General features: G+C 43.8%; 2 protein-coding genes across 9 annotated transcripts in view; both read right to left on the bottom strand.

The window, feature by feature from the left end:
- Nucleotides 1–13,914, bottom strand: part of PCBD2 (pterin-4 alpha-carbinolamine dehydratase 2) — a 54,259-nt gene extending 40,345 nt beyond the window's left edge. The window contains exons 1-2 of the mRNA XM_024125503.3: nucleotides 13,709–13,914; nucleotides 10,794–10,925 (exon numbers count right to left, since the gene is read on the bottom strand). Coding sequence (XP_023981271.1) covers nucleotides 10,794–10,925; nucleotides 13,709–13,792 — 216 coding nt within the window. The 5' untranslated portion in view covers nucleotides 13,793–13,914. The remainder of the gene's footprint in view (nucleotides 1–10,793; nucleotides 10,926–13,708) is intronic.
- A 3,497-nt stretch (nucleotides 13,915–17,411) lies between these two features.
- Nucleotides 17,412–24,759, bottom strand: part of TXNDC15 (thioredoxin domain containing 15) — a 21,928-nt gene continuing 14,580 nt past the window's right edge. For 3 of the 8 annotated variants that reach the window (XM_028493260.2, XM_028493259.2, XM_028493262.2), the window contains exons 3-5: nucleotides 21,933–22,096; nucleotides 19,854–19,984; nucleotides 17,419–18,154 (exon numbers count right to left, since the gene is read on the bottom strand). In XM_028493260.2, the coding sequence (XP_028349061.1) occupies nucleotides 17,958–18,154; nucleotides 19,854–19,984; nucleotides 21,933–22,096 (492 nt within the window). In that variant the 3' untranslated portion in view covers nucleotides 17,419–17,957. Of the gene's footprint in view, nucleotides 18,155–19,853; nucleotides 19,985–21,932; nucleotides 22,097–24,759 lie in introns of all 8 variants that reach the window. The other 5 variants (XM_028493255.2, XM_028493258.2, XM_028493256.2 and 2 more) reach the window with 4 other exon arrangements.

Genomic DNA, 24,759 nt, shown 5'->3' with positions numbered 1-24,759 from the left:
GGGTGGGGGAGGGATAGACTGGGAGTTTGTGATTAGTAGACGCAAACTATCACACAGAGAGTGGATAAACAACAAGGTCCTGCTGTACAGCACAGGGATATCCTGTGATAAACCATAATAGAAAAGAATATGAAAAAGAATATGTGTGTGTGTGTGCACATGCACGCGTGTATATAGCTGAATCACCATACAGCAGGAATTAACACAACATTGTAAATCAACTATACTTCAATAAAATAAATTAAAAAAAAAAAGTTCAGCCCTTGTTAAGCCCATCCCTGCACCTACTCCAAGCCTTTGCCCAAGCAGCTGAACACAGCTGGACAAAACACACGAGATCTTCACCTTAAATGTTCGCCCATAAATCTCCAGTGACACTGAGAACTGCCCAGCAACCGACCACATTTCACAATTCCTTCACTGTCTTAGTCTCTAAGAGGACTATTTCATGCCTTTTCCTATTTTTCCAGATCTCCAACACTCCCCCCTCCCACCCCGACTCATTCTCAACTGATGACTTCACTAAAAAAATAGAAGCAATCAGAAGAGAAAACTACCTCTTCTTCCCAAGACAAACGTGGCAACCTACCTGCATCTGTACACATACACTCAGCCTTCTTTCCTATCACAATGGAGGTACCGTGCCTGCACCTCCACCTGCCCTCTTTTGCCGATCCAGGACAATTATCCCCTCTGACGGCTCTCAAACTGTTATCCCCAGCCTGAACTCTGACCTCATATCACCAACTGCTGATCCAATAATGCCACTTGGGTGACTAGTAAGTATCTCAAACCTGACATGTCCAAAACGGAATTCTTAATTCCCTACCCTGCTCTCCACTCCACTTTCCCCAGCCAAGTAAATGGTACCAGTGGCACCACCCTTTACCCTACAGCTTACACCAAAACCTTGGGATCATCCTTGACCCTCTCCTTCCCCCACGTCCAATCTAACAGCAAGTCTGGACATTTCTATCTTTAAAATAAATGAGAAATCCTGCGTTTCTCTCCACATTCCCCTGCTTCCCCCATAGTCTCTCACCATCTCTTGCCTAGCCTATCACATGGCAACTTATACATTCTGCCTGCTGCCACTCTTGCCCTTCTACCATCTGTTCACAGCATAACAGCCAGGGTGATCTTTTTAGAACATAAACTGAATAATGGCACTTCTCTGCCTGAAATCCTCCAACAGCTTTCCTTCACAGAACAAAATCCAAACTCCTTGCACGGCAACAAGGCTCCAGTGCTCTGGCCCCTCCCTCTCTTCGGCCTCTTCTCCTTTCTGTCCGCTCCAGAAACTGGCCCCCTGGCTCTTCCTCAATCACACCAAGATCACTCCTGCTCCAGGAATTTGGTACTTGCTCTCCCTCCACCAGAAATGCTCTTCCTTCAGTCTTCACATGCTCAGCTCCCTCACATTACTCAGGCCTCAGATGTCCCTTCCCCAGAGAGGCCTTTCCGGCCCCCTCCATCTTAAATAGTGTGCTCACCCCTCCGTCACTCCCCATCCCAATATCCTACTTTCTACTCCCTCATGACTTAATCACTACGTGAAATTATATTATTTGTTCATTTGTTTATTGTCTATCTTCTCTGCTAGAAAGGGAGCTACATGAGCTTAGAATAGTGCCTGGCACAGAGAAGGTGCTTAATAAATATCTGTTAATGAATATTACTTTTACAATAAAAATTAAACTACTTTAAAAAAATTTAACTGCTTGTACAATTGCCACATTGTGAATAAACTGTACATATGGAGAAAGACTAGAAGAGAATAGGTAAAAAGATGGAAGTAGTTGCAATGAGAAAATTTTTATTTACACCATCCTATTTTAATGTTTTATATCATTGCTTTATAATTTTTAAAAATACCTTTTCTGTATTGAAAAATAAATGAAAGATAAGTGAGGATCCATCAGTGCCAGAGGGTCATCACTCTAAACATTAGTTGAAAAAAGGGAAAAGCAGCCCTGACACCTGGCAGCTGGCCTGGACTACCACCTAGGCCTCCAAGTTGCTAGGAGCCAGCCGGGTACCCAAACCTCGGCCTTGGTGCTGAACAGCTACAGCAACATCAGACAAGGCCACTCTGTGACCATGAAGGATTAGGACAAAAATAAAACCACTCTTGTAATGATTATTGTAATCATGACAATAATGTAATGCAGAGTATCACAGATATTACTCTGCAATGATATCTCAACACAAACAAAACGTGAACATTGTCCAAATCACAAAACACCAAGCACCTGCCTCTCCTGGCTAATAAGTGACTGCTGCTTCTTTACCAGTTTCAGCTTTGGCCCCACTTTAGTCCATTCTCCCTCTAGGTAAGATTTATTAAAATAGTGAATCACAGAAGAGCCCATTTGCAGACAGCATCCAACCCAGAGCAAAGCTCTGATCCTTAAAGACTCCAAAATCACCAACACCAGCCCAAATCCGGTAGTAAGTCTTTCCAACACCGTCTTCCTGAGATGCCCCACAGTTCCCTATGGCGTGCACTCTTCCTCACCGCCAACAAGAAATAAGCCTAACTTGTCCAGCTATTGGTATGTTCCTGGTGGTCTTTGGCTGGTGGGCATTGACACTTCTCATGACATCAGTTGCCACTACAGGCTATTACATGCAGAAGTCATAGGAGCCTGGCTAGAAAACCAACCCCAGGATATAATATCAGTGCTGGTTCTCTGAATACATTCCCTGACATCAGCTGATTTTCTCGTCGCCTGCCTCTTTCTCCTAAAAGGTGAGTGAAGGGGGTGGTGGGGGGAAAGCCAGGAAAATTAAATGTCCTGGTGAATAACGTTACAATTAATCAAGGATACCCTGCACAGCTTCCCTTCCCCCCACCATTTCCGAAAGTACCCTGAGCACAAGGTTAGCGTGGGGCTGGATGACTGACTCATGGGCAGGGTCTGAGGCAACACCACTCATGTACTTTAAGCCACATGTTCAAGCCCAATAAATTAGCCCAGGTTTAAAGAAGTCAGGCTGTACACCTGTAAGAATTTTAATAAGCTTGGAAAATGCTACCTAGAGCTTATGCACAAGCTTACTGTACCAATGGGATTCCCTGCCACCAGCCACAGAGTGCTAAGCCCCTGACAAGAGCCATCGAGCATGTGGGGCAGCAGGGACAAGGAGTCGGCTTGGTCCAGGTTTCCTCAGGAGTTGGAGACACAGCAGAAGGCTGGCAGCCAGATGGATGGAGACCAGAATAGGGCATGCAGCACAGTGCAGCCAACGGCATTTACTAGGAAAACATGTCAAGGTTTCTTTGGTGGCAATCTGGTCCTCAGAAACCCTTCCAGAAACAAGCAAACACTGTAATCAATGTCTGCATTTATCAAATGTTTGTTTGTACCCAGAACTGTGTTATGTACAATAGACAGTTACTTAAGCCAACAGGATCTCTGCCTTCTAGATGCTGACACCTAATATAAACAAAAACAATAAATCTGTCCAGAGGATTGTCAAACTAACTGAACAAACATGGAATAGCCTAAAGCACTGACCTTATATAAATGCTATGGAGTAAGAACTGATGGGAGACGACTCTTTAAACAGGGTGGGGCCCTAATGGAACAGTTCCCCTGTTAAGGCTGACTCTCCAAGGCAGGGACCAGCTTTTAAGAAAAGCTTCAGGACTTCCCTGGTGGCGCAGTGGTTAAGAATCCGCCTGCCAATGCAGGGGACATAGGTTCGAGCCCTGGTCCGGAAAATCCCACGTGCCGTGGAGCAAATAAGCCCGTGCGCCACAGCTACTGAGCCTGTGCTCTAGAGCCCACGAGCCACTCGCGGGCTCTAGAGCACAGGCTCAGTAGTTGTGGCGCACAGGCTTAGGTGCTCTGCAGCATGTGGGATCTTCCTGGACCAGGGCTCGAACCCGTGTCCCCTGCATTGGCAGGCGGATTCTTAACCACTGTGCCACCAGGGAAACCCATTTCCTCTGATTTTGTAAGCTTCCCACTTGTCCCCACATGACAATGCCTAACAAAATGTATCTTTATGGAAGGCTCACACCCACATTTCTAACTGACATTTTGTTCTTTCAACACTATCACCCTGCAGTTGCCAAACACCTAAGAATACGTTTACATGTCACTCAGAGACCTCTCCCTCCTTATGTCTACATGAACAGAAAAAAAGCAAAACTCCTTTACAAATGCCAACCCCACCCTAAGTCCAAGTACTCCAAGTGTCGAAACTTCCTGCCTCGGCCCTGGCACTGCCATGCTCGGAATACCCATGGAGTCTCACCATTACCTTTGCAACGCCACCGAGGAAAGACAGTGGGCTAACGGCAACCAAAACCCACGGCCACTTCATCCACCTACGCCATTAGGATCCCTCAGGAATTTTCACATTTATATTAGCTAAGTATTTGCGTCGATCTGAGCTATCAAATGCATGTGGACTCTTTGGAACTAACCATATTTTGGAATAAAACCTCTAAGAGGAAAAAAGTCCAAGTATATTTTACTAGCTACTTCTTATGGTAAAACCTAGAATAACCCAAAGCTTTGAGAAGTAGCTTTTCCATCCAGGGTCAATGAAAAGGTTTCTAAAATGTATGGTTCAATTTCTATAGTAATAAAAGAAATGGATTCTAAAGCAAACTTATAATACCATTTCACACACGCTACATAAGCAAACCACTTAAAAACTGTAACACCCGGGACTTCCCTGGTGGTCCAGTGGTTGAGATTCTGTGCTTCCACTGCAGGGGGCGTGGGTTCCATCCCTGGTCGGGGAACTAACATCCCACACGCTAAGAGGCACGGCCAAAAAAAAAAAAAAGTAACACCCAACAAGTGTAAACTTACTCCTGAAGATTTATTGTAAGTAAAAAGACAAGACTATGTAAAGAACTGTAAAATGTTCATACCCTACTGAGCAAAAAAACAGAACATTTTTTACCTATATATTCAGCAAAGACTAAAAAAATACATGCTAATACCCAGTGTGAAGTCTCTTAGGGGAGATGGGGGTCATCAGCTCTGACCACGGCTCCCTCCAGCGTGTAAAGCTGAGGCCAGGAGAGGTGCTGTCACATGCAGCACAGTGGGCCTCCCCTAACTCCTGCTAAGGGCAGGGCTGCAGTGAGGGAGACATGGTCTTAGCAAGGCATACACAGGCATGTGGAAATGCCTGCTCACAATAAAAAGTTACAGGTCCACAGGCTAGAGTGGACATCCTCTCATACCCATCTGGCATACACGGGGGACTGTACCTAGAAGATAAATTTCTAGATTCGTACAATGGGTATTGTTGGACAATGGGTATTTTAAAAGTTGATAGACATCACCCAATTGCTCTCCAAAAAGTTTATATTATTTGACACTCCGACCTCTTCACTTTCCATCTCCCACATCACAACAACTGCACTTCCCTCCTCACCAGCTTAGACTCCAAAGTCCAATGTTTTGACCCTCCCTTGCACACATCCTTAGTTTCCTTGCCCCCTGTTCCTCCACTGCACTCATCTGGCAAAAGTTCAGCCCTTGTTAACAGCTCATACAACTCAATAACAAAAAAAACAAACAACCCATCCAAAAATTGGGCTGAAGACCTAAATAGACATTTCTCCAAAGAAGACATACAGATGGCCAACAGCCACATGAAAAGATGCTCAACATCACTAATTATTAGAGAAATGCAAATCAAAACTACAATGAGGTACCACCTCACACCAGTAAGAATGGCCACCATGAAAAAGCCTACAAATAACAAATGCTGGAGAGGGTGTGGAGAAAACGAAATCTTCCTACACTGTTAGTGGGAATGTAAATTGGTGCAGCCACTATGGAAAACAGTTTGGAAGTTCCTCAAAAAAACTAAAAATAGAGTTGCCATATGATCTAGCAATCCCACTCCTGAGTATATATCAGGACAAAACTATAATTCAAAAAGATACATGCATCCCCCGATGTTCACTGCAGTGCTATTTACAATAGCCAAGACATGGAAACAACATAAATGTCCACTGACAGATGAATGGATAAAGAAGATGTGGCACATATCTACAATGAAATATTACTTAGCCCTAAAAAAGAATGAAATAATGCCATTTGCAACAACATGGATGGACCTAGAGATTATTATACTAAGTGAAGTAAGTCAGAAAGAGAAAGACAAATAGCATATGCTATCACTTATATGTGGAATCTAAAATACAACATAAATGAACCTATCCACGAAACAGAAACAGACTCACAGACATAGAGGACAGACTTGTGGTTGCCAAGGAAGAAGGGGGTGGGGGAGGGATAGACTGGGAGTTTGTGATTAGTAGACGCAAACTATCACACAGAGAGTGGATAAACAACAAGGTCCTGCTGTACAGCACAGGGATATCCTGTGATAAACCATAATAGAAAAGAATATGAAAAAGAATATGTGTGTGTGTGTGCACATGCACGCGTGTATATAGCTGAATCACCATACAGCAGGAATTAACACAACATTGTAAATCAACTATACTTCAATAAAATAAATTAAAAAAAAAAAGTTCAGCCCTTGTTAAGCCCATCCCTGCACCTACTCCAAGCCTTTGCCCAAGCAGCTGAACACAGCTGGACAAAACACACGAGATCTTCACCTTAAATGTTCGCCCATAAATCTCCAGTGACACTGAGAACTGCCCAGCAACCGACCACATTTCACAATTCCTTCACTGTCTTAGTCTCTAAGAGGACTATTTCATGCCTTTTCCTATTTTTCCAGATCTCCAACACTCCCCCCTCCCACCCCGACTCATTCTCAACTGATGACTTCACTAAAAAAATAGAAGCAATCAGAAGAGAAAACTACCTCTTCTTCCCAAGACAAACGTGGCAACCTACCTGCATCTGTACACATACACTCAGCCTTCTTTCCTATCACAATGGAGGTACCGTGCCTGCACCTCCACCTGCCCTCTTTTGCCGATCCAGGACAATTATCCCCTCTGACGGCTCTCAAACTGTTATCCCCAGCCTGAACTCTGACCTCATATCACCAACTGCTGATCCAATAATGCCACTTGGGTGACTAGTAAGTATCTCAAACCTGACATGTCCAAAACGGAATTCTTAATTCCCTACCCTGCTCTCCACTCCACTTTCCCCAGCCAAGTAAATGGTACCAGTGGCACCACCCTTTACCCTACAGCTTACACCAAAACCTTGGGATCATCCTTGACCCTCTCCTTCCCCCACGTCCAATCTAACAGCAAGTCTGGACATTTCTATCTTTAAAATAAATGAGAAATCCTGCGTTTCTCTCCACATTCCCCTGCTTCCCCCATAGTCTCTCACCATCTCTTGCCTAGCCTATCACATGGCAACTTATACATTCTGCCTGCTGCCACTCTTGCCCTTCTACCATCTGTTCACAGCATAACAGCCAGGGTGATCTTTTTAGAACATAAACTGAATAATGGCACTTCTCTGCCTGAAATCCTCCAACAGCTTTCCTTCACAGAACAAAATCCAAACTCCTTGCACGGCAACAAGGCTCCAGTGCTCTGGCCCCTCCCTCTCTTCGGCCTCTTCTCCTTTCTGTCCGCTCCAGAAACTGGCCCCCTGGCTCTTCCTCAATCACACCAAGATCACTCCTGCTCCAGGAATTTGGTACTTGCTCTCCCTCCACCAGAAATGCTCTTCCTTCAGTCTTCACATGCTCAGCTCCCTCACATTACTCAGGCCTCAGATGTCCCTTCCCCAGAGAGGCCTTTCCGGCCCCCTCCATCTTAAATAGTGTGCTCACCCCTCCGTCACTCCCCATCCCAATATCCTACTTTCTACTCCCTCATGACTTAATCACTACGTGAAATTATATTATTTGTTCATTTGTTTATTGTCTATCTTCTCTGCTAGAAAGGGAGCTACATGAGCTTAGAATAGTGCCTGGCACAGAGAAGGTGCTTAATAAATATCTGTTAATGAATATTACTTTTACAATAAAAATTAAACTACTTTAAAAAAATTTAACTGCTTGTACAATTGCCACATTGTGAATAAACTGTACATATGGAGAAAGACTAGAAGAGAATAGGTAAAAAGATGGAAGTAGTTGCAATGGGAAAATTTTTATTTACACCATCCTATTTTAATGTTTTATATCATTGCTTTATAATTTTTAAAAATACCTTTTCTGTATTGAAAAATAAATGAAAGATAAGTGAGGATCCATCAGTGCCAGAGGGTCATCACTCTAAACATTAGTTGAAAAAAGGGAAAAGCAGCCCTGACACCTGGCAGCTGGCCTGGACTACCACCTAGGCCTCCAAGTTGCTAGGAGCCAGCCGGGTACCCAAACCTCGGCCTTGGTGCTGAACAGCTACAGCAACATCAGACAAGGCCACTCTGTGACCATGAAGGATTAGGACAAAAATAAAACCACTCTTGTAATGATTATTGTAATCATGACAATAATGTAATGCAGAGTATCACAGATATTACTCTGCAATGATATCTCAACACAAACAAAACGTGAACATTGTCCAAATCACAAAACACCAAGCACCTGCCTCTCCTGGCTAATAAGTGACTGCTGCTTCTTTACCAGTTTCAGCTTTGGCCCCACTTTAGTCCATTCTCCCTCTAGGTAAGATTTATTAAAATAGTGAATCACAGAAGAGCCCATTTGCAGACAGCATCCAACCCAGAGCAAAGCTCTGATCCTTAAAGACTCCAAAATCACCAACACCAGCCCAAATCCGGTAGTAAGTCTTTCCAACACCGTCTTCCTGAGATGCCCCACAGTTCCCTATGGCGTGCACTCTTCCTCACCGCCAACAAGAAATAAGCCTAACTTGTCCAGCTATTGGTATGTTCCTGGTGGTCTTTGGCTGGTGGGCATTGACACTTCTCATGACATCAGTTGCCACTACAGGCTATTACATGCAGAAGTCATAGGAGCCTGGCTAGAAAACCAACCCCAGGATATAATATCAGTGCTGGTTCTCTGAATACATTCCCTGACATCAGCTGATTTTCTCGTCGCCTGCCTCTTTCTCCTAAAAGGTGAGTGAAGGGGGTGGTGGGGGGAAAGCCAGGAAAATTAAATGTCCTGGTGAATAACGTTACAATTAATCAAGGATACCCTGCACAGCTTCCCTTCCCCCCACCATTTCCGAAAGTACCCTGAGCACAAGGTTAGCGTGGGGCTGGATGACTGACTCATGGGCAGGGTCTGAGGCAACACCACTCATGTACTTTAAGCCACATGTTCAAGCCCAATAAATTAGCCCAGGTTTAAAGAAGTCAGGCTGTACACCTGTAAGAATTTTAATAAGCTTGGAAAATGCTACCTAGAGCTTATGCACAAGCTTACTGTACCAATGGGATTCCCTGCCACCAGCCACAGAGTGCTAAGCCCCTGACAAGAGCCATCGAGCATGTGGGGCAGCAGGGACAAGGAGTCGGCTTGGTCCAGGTTTCCTCAGGAGTTGGAGACACAGCAGAAGGCTGGCAGCCAGATGGATGGAGACCAGAATAGGGCATGCAGCACAGTGCAGCCAACGGCATTTACTAGGAAAACATGTCAAGGTTTCTTTGGTGGCAATCTGGTCCTCAGAAACCCTTCCAGAAACAAGCAAACACTGTAATCAATGTCTGCATTTATCAAATGTTTGTTTGTACCCAGAACTGTGTTATGTACAATAGACAGTTACTTAAGCCAACAGGATCTCTGCCTTCTAGATGCTGACACCTAATATAAACAAAAACAATAAATCTGTCCAGAGGATTGTCAAACTAACTGAACAAACATGGAATAGCCTAAAGCACTGACCTTATATAAATGCTATGGAGTAAGAACTGATGGGAGACGACTCTTTAAACAGGGTGGGGCCCTAATGGAACAGTTCCCCTGTTAAGGCTGACTCTCCAAGGCAGGGACCAGCTTTTAAGAAAAGCTTCAGGACTTCCCTGGTGGCGCAGTGGTTAAGAATCCGCCTGCCAATGCAGGGGACATAGGTTCGAGCCCTGGTCCGGAAATATCCCATAGGCCGTGGAGTAACTAAGCCCGTGTGCCACAACTACTGAGCCTGCGCTCTAGAGCCTGTGAGCCACAACTACTGAAGCCCAGGCGCCTAGAGCCCGTGCTCCGCAACAAGAGAAGCCATGCAGTGAGAAGCCCGCGCACCGCAACAAAGAGTAGCCCCCGCTCACCACAACTAGAGAAAGCCCGCGCGCAGCAACAAAGACCCAACGCAGCCATAAATAAATAAATAAATAAATAAATAAATTTATTAAAAAGAAAAAAGAAAGAAAGAAAAGCTTCAAGGGCTGGCTATTGGGCTTGGAGAAAATGAGCCAATCTGAGAAGAGGGTGCAGCATGGGAGATGATTTAGAGACAGAAATGCAACTGTAAGGAGAAAGAAAATTTGACAACCATCCAAGAAAAGTAGGGGAAATCAGTCAAGCATGTTTATGTTTCTCAACCGTTTTTACTCATGTCCCCTTCTGATCAGTATAAAAAGCTCACACTCTCTGTTAATGTTATTCAAAATTTGAAAGGAAATTAAATATCCTAACCAACACCAAATCAGAGCAATAGTGGTTTCAGAATCTGATTTTCCAAATCACACAAATCACCCTCTTCCCCTAGAGCTGAGAATCACCCTGTTGGGTGGTAGCAACTGTCAACAAGGAAGGAGTAACTATCACTGAATTTTTAAGGAAGAAAGGATTGGGATCTTGGATCCACAGGGCACCAGACAACCAGTAGTATTAGAAAGAGTTACAGCCTAAGGTGACAAAAATAGACCATGGTACAAGCAGGAATATGTAATAATTACCTGATTAAAATTTTTGAAAGAGAACTCTTTGTAGATGGCATCTCTCTCACTTAATTCCGACCATCCTGCTGCTTTACGGTCAAGTATAACTTGGTTCCTCTCCTCTGCTGTCAACCAGTGAGCATCTGCTGACTATGAAAAGAACACATTTAAAACCTGAAATGTAGAGGTTTGGTTAAATTCAAATAAATTTATTGCTCTTTACCTTATGTAGAGAGGTGGAAAAAAGTCTTAAGGGCAAAAACTTCTAACCATCTTTGATTACTTTGTTCTCAAAATACAAAATTCTCAAAAAACAGACAAAAACAAGGCTAGCTCTGTACAGAATAAGCTGTCTCCAGTGTATGTGGGTTTATCACCCCTTACATATGCCTCAAACTTTACAATTCAGCTTCTCTGGTTTATTACAGACACAGCTGAGATCAACCATTTGTCCATCTTACCAAAGGTCATCACCATTGGCCAGCACTCCAGGACTTGGGAAACTGCGGCAAACACACCCACCCAAGGAAACCCTGCAAGTCCATCAGCATAACCAGAATTGGAACCCAGGGCTCTAAACTCCTGGTCTACTGCTCTTTGGATGGTCCCACAGCACCTTAGTAGCCTTCAGTCCTTACTCACATGAGTCTCAACTATCTGGGTTCACAATCCCCTTTCAATTGTAATGAAAACCAATCCTCAAAGAGGAAAAAACAAATGCACATTTACAGGGGATTTTGTATAATAACTTCTGGGTGTCCACAGACCCTCTGGACTACAGGTAAAAAGCCCCTGGTAAGACAAACTCCCTCAGCTGTCTGGCCAGAGCGCTGCCCAGTCGGAAGAACTTGTGCGCAACTGTCCACCTTGTTCCTACCCATCCTGGTGATGACATTCCCAAATCCGGAATTCTATTGGTTAACAGGGCCACACTTTCCATGCTACTTGTTTTTTAACTGAAAGAACTCTAAGCTGCATGTCAGACAGAAGATAAGGACACTCTAGGAGAAGTCAGAAGAGCTATGCTCTCTCTCTGGCATAAGTGCCCACCAGTACCTCCTGTCTTCCCTATATGCAGGGTTACTGTCGTCTCAGATGAGGGAGGGACTGGCACCCAGAAAGACTGAACTAATGTGAGGGCTCTTTATCAAAGGGCAACCGGGGGCTGAGCTGTATCCTCTGCCATGAAACTTCAACCCATTCCCACTTCAGAAATCCTACAACCCTTTATCATTGACATCAACGTAATTAAGAAGGCAAAGTAAGTAACCTTAAAGACAACTTATTCTACAAGGAGGACAAAAGGATGCTAATGAGCCAATTTTCTAGTTTCTCTTCCTTGCTAGGCCAGCTACCCTTCCCTACAACTAACAAAAGAGAAAGTGAGAATACCTCTTAATTAAATAAAAACATTTAAAGGCTTGTTATCAAAAACCATTTACTATTAAGAACCAATGTATCGATTAGCTTTACAATGACAGCTCTGAAAAATTTCACATAAAGACCTGCTATAGGAAATAAGCTAAAATTTTTATTAAATAAATATTTTAACTCAACTCAAACTATTTTGGAATCTCTGAGTAGCTGCAAAGAAAACTATTAACCATGTTGTGGGCAATGCAGCAGTCACCCGGAGTCTGTGGAGCACACTCTGAGCTATTTTCCTCCGCCCTCTCCACCATCCACATCCCCAGTGAGGTCAACGTGTGCTCACCACAGATGTCTGCCTAGGAAAAGGGACTGTGTTCAGGACTGTGAAATGGAGTCACTTCACCTACATAACACAAATGGTCCCCTTGGGGATATACCCTCTCCAGAACCCTTTGTGGTGGACTTTTTTTTTTCCTGTGGGAGGTGTGGGGAGCGACAGGGGAAAGCATAGGATTTGGAGATCAACCTTGATTCGAAGCCTAGCTTTGTTACTTTCAGCTGTGGGTGCTGAATAAATCACTTAGCCTCTCATTGAGTAGCAGCGTTCTACAGTGGGGATGTTACAATATCCACCTGCCCAGATTTTTTAAAGGCTTAAAGAGATCTTAAGTGTGAAGGCACCCAGCAGAGAGCCTGGCACGTGGCAGCCACTCCAATCGCGGCTGTCTATTCATCCCTCCCCAAACCCCACAATTTTATTTGATCACCAGCACCCTAGACACAGGTATGCCTTGGGACACGCCTCGGTGACAGTAAGCACTCATCTTGCGTTCTCACCTTAATGGCCACAAAACAGAGTGCTCATCTTCTCCATCATCGAGTTATTTTACATTTCTTCTATTAAAGAATTTCAAACTGCCAAATGGGCTCTGGCAATCTAAGAAAATGAAATGGTGAGTTTAATGCAGTATTTTCCCACTAGGTGGTGCTGCAAGTTAAAACTTTCCCTCAAGTTAACTTACCCCCCAATATGTTAACTTCTAAAGCGGGGAAACGGACGGGACGCCCCTCGGAAGAGGAAAGAATCAATGTACAACCAAAAAAAAATTTATTGGTAATTCCTCAAAAAAATTAACACCAAGGCAAATGAGTTAATTCAACATTCGGTGCCCCGTTCACAGCAAGCGAGCCGAGACGGAGACGGTGCCTGCTCTCACCGAGCGCACAATCTAGAGGACCCAACGCCACCTTAATCACATAAAGAGTCCCTAACCGTGAAATATTTTCACAACTACTTTTCGTATTCACTTTTTTTTTTTTTAACGAAAGTCGTCCTGGTTTGTTTTCCGGTTGGCAATTTCGTAGGCTACGACGGAATTCTAGGCCAAGGGAAAACTGTCACATGCTGCGGGCACCCTTGTCTCAGACCAGCGCGTCGGGCAGGTGCCAGGTGCCCAAACGTGCCTACCCAAAGTCCGAGCCCGAAGGCCCGGCCCCTCCGCCCCTCGGCCGGCACGGCGGGGCCTCGCCCTCCTCCCGCACCGCGAGCCCTCGGCACTCACCATGGCCGCGAGGCTCTGGCTCCTGCCCCGCAGCGCCGCGAACCAACGCCGCGTCGACCCTCGCGCCCCCAGCGCCGCAGCCATAATCTCTGGCCGAGGGCTGCCCGGCGCGCTGCCTGCCCGCCCCTGCCCGGAGTCAGGGGCCGAGCGGGCAGCTCCCAGCCACGGCCCAGGACTTCCCGCACAACCCGGCCCCGCGCCGCGCAGGCCCAGACGTGGACCTGCCCCGGAAGGCCCCCAGATGCTTCAATGGCCGGCGACGCTGCTGGCATCTAGGCGGATGCGCGGCAGGCCCCCGGCAGGCTTCCGCAGGCCCAGATGCTGTCAGCCCCGGCTCTGTGGCCCATCTCCGTCATCCCCGCCCGGTGCCGGGTTTCCCGCCTGTGCGAGAGCGGTAGGCGTGCTGGCGAGGCGATGAGTATGGACCTCCGCTTCGCTCTTCGGTGTCCGGGCCTCGGGTTGTCGCCGACCGTATAACCGCACTGGGCTCCCTTCTGGGTGGTGGGGCGAACAGTCCGCGCGGGCGGGAGGACGTCGCAGGCAGGGGCAGGAACAGATGAGCTGCAGAGGGGCGGGGGGTGATTGGGGACCACTCCCCTCTACCCGCGATAGAGTCAATCATAGTGATCCACATAAGGGCCTTATAAGCCAGGGAGCCGCCGGTTGGAAAGTAAGCTCTGCTCTGTTATAACTTAGCTGCCAATGCCCTGGGCAAACTGGCTCATCTGTCTTTGCCTACATAAAATAATTTGGAAAACCTAGCTCATAGTGCTCTCTAGAAGGTAGCACACGCACGGCACACAGTTAGGCACCTCGGAGATACATGTGGACAGATTTAGATAAATTTTTTAAATATATTTATTTTTCGACAAAAGGAGTATTCTTTCTTTTTTATATTTGTATTAGTATTTTATTCTCTTATCATTCCTCCTTTATTTGCCTTTTTTTCTTTTTGAGGTGTAATGCACATACCATAAAATTCACCCTTTAAAGTGTACAATTCAGTGGGTTTTAGTATATCACTTGTATCTTTTTTTACTAAATAGTTTAAGCAAATTAATAATATAAGCAGTTTTGCAGAGGACATAGCAATACACTCAAGAATATTTTTTTAAAACAATGAGTCCATTTAAGTTCAACTTAGCAGTTGCTAGCATTTGGTTTTATTTCTCATGTGGACTTGGAAAAAGTAAAGCCTTTTTACCCAAAACAGTCTAAAATTCAGACTTATGGCCCAACCCATCTTCTTCGCTTTTGCCCACTTGATGAAAACTCAGCAGAGCAATCTTGCTGTAGACTTTCATCAGATGTCACTGGTGTCAAGGCATTTATCTAAGACATTCTAGTTTCCTTTGCCTGATGCCTTAGGTGGACAGTGGCAAGGGTTGGAATTTAAAATTGTATTTCCAATATTTGGGGTTTTTAGGGTCATGAAAAATGCTATAGAAACTTGCTCATTAAAGTGAGAACTGAGAAATGAACTGGTAGTTGTTGAGGTAACAAGTTGGAGACCTCTCATCATTTTCAGTAGTTTGCTTTCATCATTTTCCTTCCCTAACACCGCTGTCCGAGACTGTGGCATGTCCAGCTCTAGTCATGAAAGCAGCAGCAGGAGGCTAGTTAGGGCCCAGGGGAAGTGATGTCCACCAGTAGGGGCTGTGAATGCCCTGCCCTCACATGTAAGTCTCTTAGCAGGATTTAAGTCCCTTAGCAAAGATTTACTGGGCACATCCTCTGTAATGGACACTGTTGAGAAAAGCAGTCTCCTGCTCAGTCTTTCACATAAGAAGAGGCCTTGGACCTGGAACACTTCCTTACCAAAAAAGAGCCCACACAGACTGTGCCAGGCTTATCAGCCTGTGAAGGTGTCCTTCCCTGTTTCAGACTGAATGCGTGCTCCTTTGTTCTGCTTAAGCATGGATGTCAATGACCTTGGGGCACACAATGCTATGGCACTAGAGCGGTGCTCTTTAGCCATAGGCTAGGGGTGAGGGACACCCATGAGCCACTCTGCACACTACTGTGACTGATCTTGCTGTCTCTAAGTGAATAAAAACACTTCCATCCAGTGCTTGACCATGTTGTTTTCCTTGGCAACTCTGATACCAAGAAGTCATGGACAGAAGTGTTTGGACTTATATCCCTGGTGGCTGGCATTGTGATGATCCTTGCTATCCTCCATGTAGTTGCAGTCCCCTCCTGGCATTGGTTCCTGGTACACGGTGTTCTCGACAGACATGTTTGGCTTGGGGTGGTTTAGCTGGTCTTGGACCACTTCCTTCCCCCATCTGCTTCCCTGTCCCTCAACACCAGTGCTTCCGGCTGACCCTCCACACTTGCACCTCCCCTCCAGGGAGCAGCCCTGCTCCACATTTCCCTCCAGGGGAAACTCTGTAGTTTGTCTGAGCTAAGTGTCAGAAGCAAAGCCATGGATCTGTTGGTCATCCTGGGAGCCTTTCCTCACCCTCCAGACTAGAATAGGGCCCCATTACATATCAAACAATATGAAAATTCCTGTGTCCTTGATAGGATAACACCCACTCTTGGAATCTGCCCCCAAGGAAATAAGACTATATACACAACCATAAATCCAGCAAAAGAGGACAGGTTAGATAAGTAATGCTGAATCTATTCAAAGGCCTATTATGTAGCCACAGTTAGGAAAACTATTACCAACAGTGAAATATTTATCATTTGTTAAGCAAAAGAAGAAAAAAAAAGACACTATATCATGACTACAAGTATGGGAAACACACATAAGAGAAAGACTGGAGTGATAGGCATACGATGGTTGCCTGAGCCATGGCAGGACTTGGTACCAACCCACATAGAGGCTCTGGAATCAGAATGCTTAGGTTTGAAGCTGGGTTCCACCACTGGAAGCTGTATAACCAAGAGCAAGTTATTTAGGACCTCATTTACTCATTTTAGAGTGGTGTCAATCTCAGAGGGCTATTGTACAGATAAATGAAACGGTATATGTCAAGCACCTCAAACAGTAGCTGGCACACACAGTAATATTCAAATGTTAGTTATTATTATAAGAGATGGAATAATTAGAGGTTTCTTTTCTTATACATACAGATAAACATACACATGAAGGTTCAAATCCCAGCTTCATCAATGTACTGTGTATGTAACCTAGGTAAGTTATTTAACCTCAATATTCCTGTTTGCTCATTTGTAAAATGGAAGTAATAATGGTACTGTTCTGAGCTATGGTCCCCTCCTGCCAGTGACTACCCCAGCCAGAGCTGTCCACAGCATGACACATAACATTGTAAACTCTCAACCAATGTTACTCTGAGAAGGAGACTCATCTAAGGTTCTATTTTCATAGAATTTAGGATGCCTTATGAACTATTCTATCTAAAGCTCTGGAAATGATCCATATAAAAGTAGTTTATCATTATGTAGTCAGCTGTCATACCTGAATTTAAGGGATCTTTTAGAAACAGCTTTTCAAAAAGTTTATGTAAATTACATGTTATCTCTTTTCTACATGTATCCTAAACTAGACTAGAATCAACTTGTGGGCAACAACAGTACTTTATATTTCTTTTGACTCTCACTAAACCTAGCACAATTCCAAGAACATTTTAAGGTTTAATTAGTGCATGCTGATTAATATCTGCCTTACCCAGAAACAACTTCTTAAACCACTTCAAATACTTTCAGTGAAATCAGAGATCATGAACACCAAGGTATTCGACTCTTTATTTTCCCATTGGTTGCTACTTGTAAGGGCACACTTATCAATCCTAATTATTCTTCCCATAAAAGAACACTTCCCTGCTTACTGAATCTGGGAGAGAAATGGCAAATGAACAGAAAACCAACTTTCTTAGACATATACAAGAAATCAAGAGTTTTCTAAAACTATAATCTGAAAGTCCTATTTCTGCCTCTATATAGTAAGCATACTGTCATTCTACTCATTATTCCACCAGAATACATCTTCACATGTCAAACTGGATTACTCCCTTAAGTACTGGGTAATGTTCAAGTAGTATAAACAAGAATTTTTACTGAATGTTATGGAATATTTTTGCATTTGCTTATTATAATACTAGTTAGAAACACCAGTTTATAATTTTTTTACACATTCAACAGTTCAGCAAACACATGATTCTTTCAATCTGACTGAAGTTGTAAGTCAGCGCTTCACTGGAGAAAATGTATGAAATTGCAGTGTTAATTTCTGAAATGAAGGATTGAAATTCTTTCCAACTTTCCTTTGAGTCTATCACTACTCCGCATGTTCCTGCTCTTGTCCTGGAATTAGCCATCGAATACTCTCAGTTCGAACAGTAGCATACATAATAAAACTAATTAAAAAGAATAAGGAAAATACAAGCAACCAGTCTACATTTTTTATCAAAGTGCTGGGAAGAGGACCTATTTGGTCAGCTTGAGTTACCACCACATTTTTCTTGGCTTCTATACCTGAAAGAGAAATCAGTTGTTTCACATGAGATAGAAAAAATACCCGCTACAGAATTTTCTTAAGTATTCTGCATGGTATGCAAAATGATATGCAGTCTTAAAATAAACACCACAGCTAGTATATCTGGGATGGGTTTCACTTGTCTGTCAGTGTAATCTGTAACTTGCCCTTCTCCCCACCACATCAAAGGAGCAGGAATCCATTCAGCTGTTCAAAGCTAAAACACTAGAATTTCAGTGAACTCACCAGAAAGGTCTTAGTCAGTGCACTCACTGTATGAGTTGTCTTTTGCTCTCTTTCAAGACCAATGTTCAACAACTAGTAAAGCTATTCTTAGGAGTCTACAGAATGTTTTCACAGGGTAAGTAATGCTAAATTCAAAATGCTTTTAAATAATTTACTGAAAGAATTGTTAGGGGACTTCCCTGGCAGTCCAGTGGTTAAGACTCCACGCTTCCACTGCAGGGTGTAGGTTCATTCCCTGGTCGGGGAACTAAGATCCCACATGCCATGTGGCACGGCCAAAAAAAAAAGAAAAAAAAAGTTAAGCTGAGCTCATTTAAAAAAAAAAAAAAAAAAAGAAGAATTGTTAGAACAACTAACCACCACTGGGATCAGTGATTACCAAAGATGCTGTGACTCCTAGATTTCATTTTGTTCTAAGTTTTCTGAGAGCACTGAGCAAAATGGCTCCCCCTGTCCATATCAATCTAAACGACAACCAGGGGTCCAGGACAAAACTTGGAATAACTAACTACCTGGTAAGAAGCCTTTTACTCCTGTGAGGTAACTCAGTTTTTTGTTCTTCTGTGTTAGATATAAGTCATTACATGCAGCTAAGAATATATGGAAGGTATGTTATAATTTTTATTTACTTCCAGTGAATATATTTCAGGAAGAAGAGGGGTGCTCATAACAGGCATTAAAGCTTTTGAGGAATGAATTTTCCAACAAAGGAAATTTCATCAATGTACAGTGCTCAAATTTTTACAGGATAAAAATAAGGCCCTATGTTTTGGCAAATATTAAGGAATTAAAATAGCATCTACAAATGAATTAATAAATAGAACTCTATACAGCAACAAACATGAATAAAACACAACCATACACAACAATGCAGATGAATCCCATAAACATAATGGTCAGTGAAATCAGCCAGACATGGAAGGATCCATACTGTACGTCTCCATTAATATAAAAGTCAAAAACAAGGAACACTACACTATGGTGTTAGGAGTGAAGATGGTGGTTATCTTTGTGAGGACAGGAGTGATAGTGCTGAAAGGGGACTGGTGATGTTCTCTTTCTGAGTACTGGTTACTCAGGGTGTTCACTCTGTGAAAATTCAATGCCACGTACACTAGTGATTGATGCATATTTTTGTGTAAATATTATACTTAAATGAATAATGTATGTAAAACAGTATCTAGAGGTATATAGTATGTGAATTTTATCTCAATAAAGCTGTTATATTTTTCAAAGGTATCTATAATCATATTAGTATTACCTATTCATGTTAAGCTTGCCACTGACTGGGAGACATTTAACAGGATCTTAACATTTCATTAGAAAAGAAGTTTTATATCCCAAAGCCAATCCTGAATCCTTCACTTAAGGATAATACTGTAGCAGATCCGAACCCACACAAGGCACATTCCTCCAGCAATAAAATGTCTTCTTCTACAGTGTTCTACATACCTGTCTGGTTAAAAATGAAGATTTTCAGCGTTTCCAGTGTTCGGTCTGTATGATTAAATCTAGCCATTGGTTTAGCCCCTTGAAATAACAAGATGTTAGGAACAGCTACAGTGCCAAACCTTGTAGAAAGGCTACAAGAGAGAGAAGTCAGTCAGAAAACCTGAATTAACAGTGGGCTTCCTCACACAATTACCATATCAAAATGGATGGAAATAAATGAGAAAGGATCAGTTTCCTGTGACCTATGGAGGCTTCTGATATTGAAACAACAGGCTTGTAGTTGCTCCTGACAGCCTTCCTCGTGGGTCATGGTTGGGGGCATTCGTGTTCTGTTCTCTGAGTTGCTTTTTATTACAACATGGAGCTGCCCATGACACAATTATTCCACTAGTTCTGTTTTTAACAGCCAAAACAGATCAGACCAGATAATTCTAATTTATGAACAAAGCATACTATGTCAATTTACCTAACAGAAGAAATTTCAGACTCTGCAGAATGCCCATCTCCAACCCTCATAAAAGATTCAACTTAAGCATTTAGGTTAGTGAGTTGGTGCAAAGGAATCTACAACCTAGCAAACACACCAGGAAGTTCACAATTAAGGCAGGACAATTCAGAAGTAATAGGACCTCAGCAGTACTGTTTCACTTTTACAGAATACAGAGTAGTGGTATAAGTTCCAGAGTCAAAACGCTCAGGGTTCAAGCCTCAGTTCTGCCACTGAACCAGCTGTGTGACCTTTGGACAGATTATTTAACCTTTTTAAGCCTCAGTTACCCCCAGAAGTAAATGATAATATCGTATGATCTGGATTTTTTCTTTTGTAAACACGCTGTAACATAAATATTAACATGAGGCAAACACATGTCCCACGCCATACAGTAAGAGCAAGTATCCTCTATTCTCCATAATTGAGGCACCATACCAGGCACTGAGAAGGATGCATGGAGATGAAGAAGGGACAGAGGAGATGATAAAAACCTGCAGGGATTGGGGGGCAGCATGGGGGTTAGTATCAGACCCATAACCAAACAGTACTAAGCAGGTGCTTGGAGCCAGCCCTGCTGGCTTGGGGGCAGTGGAGAGCCCAGTCAAAGCTGGACAATGACCTTGAATGTCCTTCCAATCAGTCTGTAACCTTGAGCCTGGCCACTGAGATCTTTCCCTGAAGGCTTTGTGGGAATTACTAATTTGTTGGGCAATTTCTTTCTTCATAAACAATTTCAGGTAAACACTGGCAGTTCCATTACCCACCCTGAAAATCAGTGCCTCATTTTCACCACCAACTTGACTATCTTCCAGACTTTCCAAATTTATTCACACACAACCTCCTTGTGACCTGCTAATAAGCAGCATCTGACTCAGAGGAGGAGGGGAGTACACAGTTTATAACCCCAGGCACAGTCACAGGGGAAATATACAACATCTGCACAAAGTTCTTTGTTACTTACCTTACTGAACATTCAGAAAAGACAAAAACCCCACTGAACAATATGAAAGAATATAAAGCAAGGGTAAATGTATTTCAAACGCCTAAAATAATTCGTCAAATTTATTGAATGTCTACTAAGAACACGCATGCAAGAATAAATGTAAGCATGAAGAAAGAAAAGGAAGGAGGGAAAGAAGGAAAGAAAAAAATGAAAAGGAAAGAAAGAAATCCTTAGTAGACATAAAACAGGTGCCGAGAGTTAGGCTGCCAGGGTGGGAACCTAAGCTGCAGATGAAAGTCACAAAGGAAGACCCTACTTTGGATGCTAATTTTGCTAATTCAGTCTGGCCTGGACCCTAAAACGTCCTCTGCCCCCACCCCTGCCATCAGGCAGAGCCATCACTGAATTCCACCACGCAGAGAACAGTCTTTCCTCTCAAGGGGCCTCCAGAAAGTCTCCCTCGGGAATGTGACAATCCTCACTAGTCACACTTGTTTCTCCCTCCCTCAGTTCCATTTCAAAGCTCAAGCTCAAACCTACCTCCTCTGCTCCTAACTTAACTGATTACGACCTCCAAGTAACTGCAACCATCATCCAACAGGATGAGGCAGAAACCCCACTAAGGGAAGATACTAAGGGAAGATACCTGCTGTGCTGAGATGCATCCAGTGCCAAAAAGTGAAGAGCTGGAAACGCCCGGGGCAGAGAATTAAAATGAGGGGCCAAACTGGCAGAAAATCGGCACCAAGGGGTGTAAAACAGGACTAGAGTGCAGTCACTACCGTTTGGGTTGAGAAAATCCATAAGGTCCTGTGGCAAAAGAAACAAAGTGTTAAAAGTCAGCAGTACAGGATGTGCACTTTTTCTGGAAGGATACGCAAGAAACAGGAACCACCGCTGCCGTCAAGGGAGAGGAGGTAGGGGCAGGGACGGGAGGGAGACAGTAGTGCAGCTCCCGAAGAACCTTCTGGATTGGAACCATAGGGATCCATGGGTCAGCAGAAAAGTACTATCAAATGACGTTATAAACTTTCCTCCAAGGTTTCTTTTTTTTTAAATTGAAGTATATAGTTGATTTACAATGTTGTGTTAATTTCTTTTCCATTATGGTTTATCAGAGGATATTAAATACAGTTTCCTGTGCTATACAGCAGGACGTTGTTGTTTATCCACTCTCTGTGTGATAGTTTGCGTCTACTAATCACAAACTCCCAGTCTATCCCTTCCCCACCCCCTTCTTCGTTGGCAACCACAAGTCTGTCCTCTATGTCTGCGAGTCTGTTTCTGTTTCCTGGATAGGTTCATTTGTGTCGTATCTGAGATTCAAAACATAAGTGATATCATATGCTATTTGTCTTTCTCTTTCTGACTTACTTCACTTAGTATAATAATCTCTAGGTCCATCTATATTGCTGCAAATGGCATTATTTCATTCTTTTTTATGGCTGAGTAATATTCCATTGTAGATATGTACCACATCTTCTTTATCCATTCCTCTGTCAGTGGACATTTAGGCTGTTTCCATGTCTTGGCTATTGTAAATAGTGCTGCTATGAACATAGGGGTGCATGCATGTTCTTTTTTTTTTTTTTGGCTGCACTGTGCGCCATGCAGGATCTTAGTTCCCCGACCATGAAGTGAACCTGCGCCCCCTGCAGTGGAAGCGTGGAGTCTTAACCACTGGACTGCCAGGGAAGTCCCAGCATGTATTTTTTTGAATTATAGTTTTGTCTGGATATATGCCCAGTAGTGGGATTGCTGGATCATATGGTAGTTCTATTTCTAGTTTTTTGAGGAACCTCCATACTGTCTCCATAGTGGCTGCACCAATTTACATTCCTACCAAAAGTGTAGGAGGGGTCCTCCTCTAAGCTTTCTTAATATTACTATAGAGCAATTTTAATATTTTCATAATTCATCAATTCATATACTAAGTACTCACAGGGTACAGGCCACGGTCCCAACTTTGGAATTCTGCATCTCATACAATCTAACAACATTATTAAAGCACTGTGGTCTCAGGCCCAAACTATCATCTCAGCAGCTCCAAGTCTGTACTAAGCAGTCAGATCCAAGTATTTGACCAAAGGTTAGTTCAGTTTGAGGGTACACCATCCCTGCCACTACCGAAACTCAGACTGCTCAAACTGCTTTCTCCTGGTCATGTGTGTGACACCCATTAAAAGGCCACAGAGCTGAGGCACAGCATTCACCAGGCACTGAGGGGAGGGTGCAAGGCCAGTGCTGACACCTGCCTCGGAGGGGCGCTCAACATACCATATGTACCCTCATTTAAAATAAGCAATCACACCTCTCAGAGCTAGGATTCTTCCCTTACATAAGCAGCCTGAATTCATTCTGCTCTCTGGCTTTAACAATCTTACAGAAAATGTCAGTCAGTATCCCAGTATTCTCTTTAGAATCACCATTTAGCCAACTAGCTGGAAAAGCATGGCTGGGCTGGACAAATTGGTCAGCTCTCAGTCCAGAGTAAATACTAGATTCACACTCTTTGGAGGAAATAAAACTTTTCATCAATATAACATACTTCACGGAGGTATAGAACCAAGATGGTGGAATACAAGGACGTGATCTCACTCCCTCTTGTGAGAACACCAGAATCACAACTAACAGCTGAACAACCATCGACAGGAAGACACTGGAACTCACCAAAAAAGATACCCCACATCCAAAGACAAAGGAGAAGCCACAATGAGACGGTAGGAGGGGCGCAATCACAATAAAATCAAATCCCATAACTGCTGGGTGGGTGACTCACAAACTGGAGAACACTTATACCTCAGAAGTCCACCCACTGGAGTGAAGGTTCTGAGCCCCACATCAGGCTTCCCAACCTGGGGGTCCAGCAGTGGGAGGAGGAATTCCTAGAGAATCAGGCTTTGAAGGCTAGCCGGATTTGACTGCAGGACTTCGAAAGGACTGGGGGAAACAGAGACTCCACTCCTGGAGGGCACACACAAAGTAGTGTGTGCATTGGGACCCAGGGGAAGGAGCAGTGACCCCAGGGGAGACTGGACCAGACCTTCTTGCTAGTGTTGGAGGGTCTCGGGCAGAGGCGGGGGGTGGCTGTGGCTCACCATGGGGACAAGGACACTGGCAGCAGAAGTTCTGGGAAGAACTCCTTGGCGTGAGCCTTGCCAGAATCCGCCATTAGCCCCACCAAAGAGCAGGGTAGGCTCCAGTATTGGGTCGCCTCAAGCCAAACAACAAACAGGGAGGGAACCCAGCCCCACGCATAAGCAGACAAGCAGATTAAAGTTTTACTGAGCTCTGCCCACCATAAAACCCAGCTCTACCCACCACCAGTCCCTCCCATCAGGAAACTTGCTAAAGCCTCTTAGATAGCCTCATCCACCAGAGGGCAGACAGCAGAAGCAAGAAGAACTACAATCCTGCAGCCTGTGGAACAAAAACCACATTCACAGAAAGACAGACAAAATGAAAAGGCAGAG

This window comes from Physeter macrocephalus, chromosome 8 (assembly GCF_002837175.3).
Source record: "Physeter macrocephalus isolate SW-GA chromosome 8, ASM283717v5, whole genome shotgun sequence".
Lineage (NCBI taxonomy): Eukaryota > Metazoa > Chordata > Mammalia > Artiodactyla > Physeteridae > Physeter > Physeter macrocephalus.
Note: the sequence above shows the minus strand (reverse complement) of the source record. Positions and strands in the feature narration are given on the sequence as shown.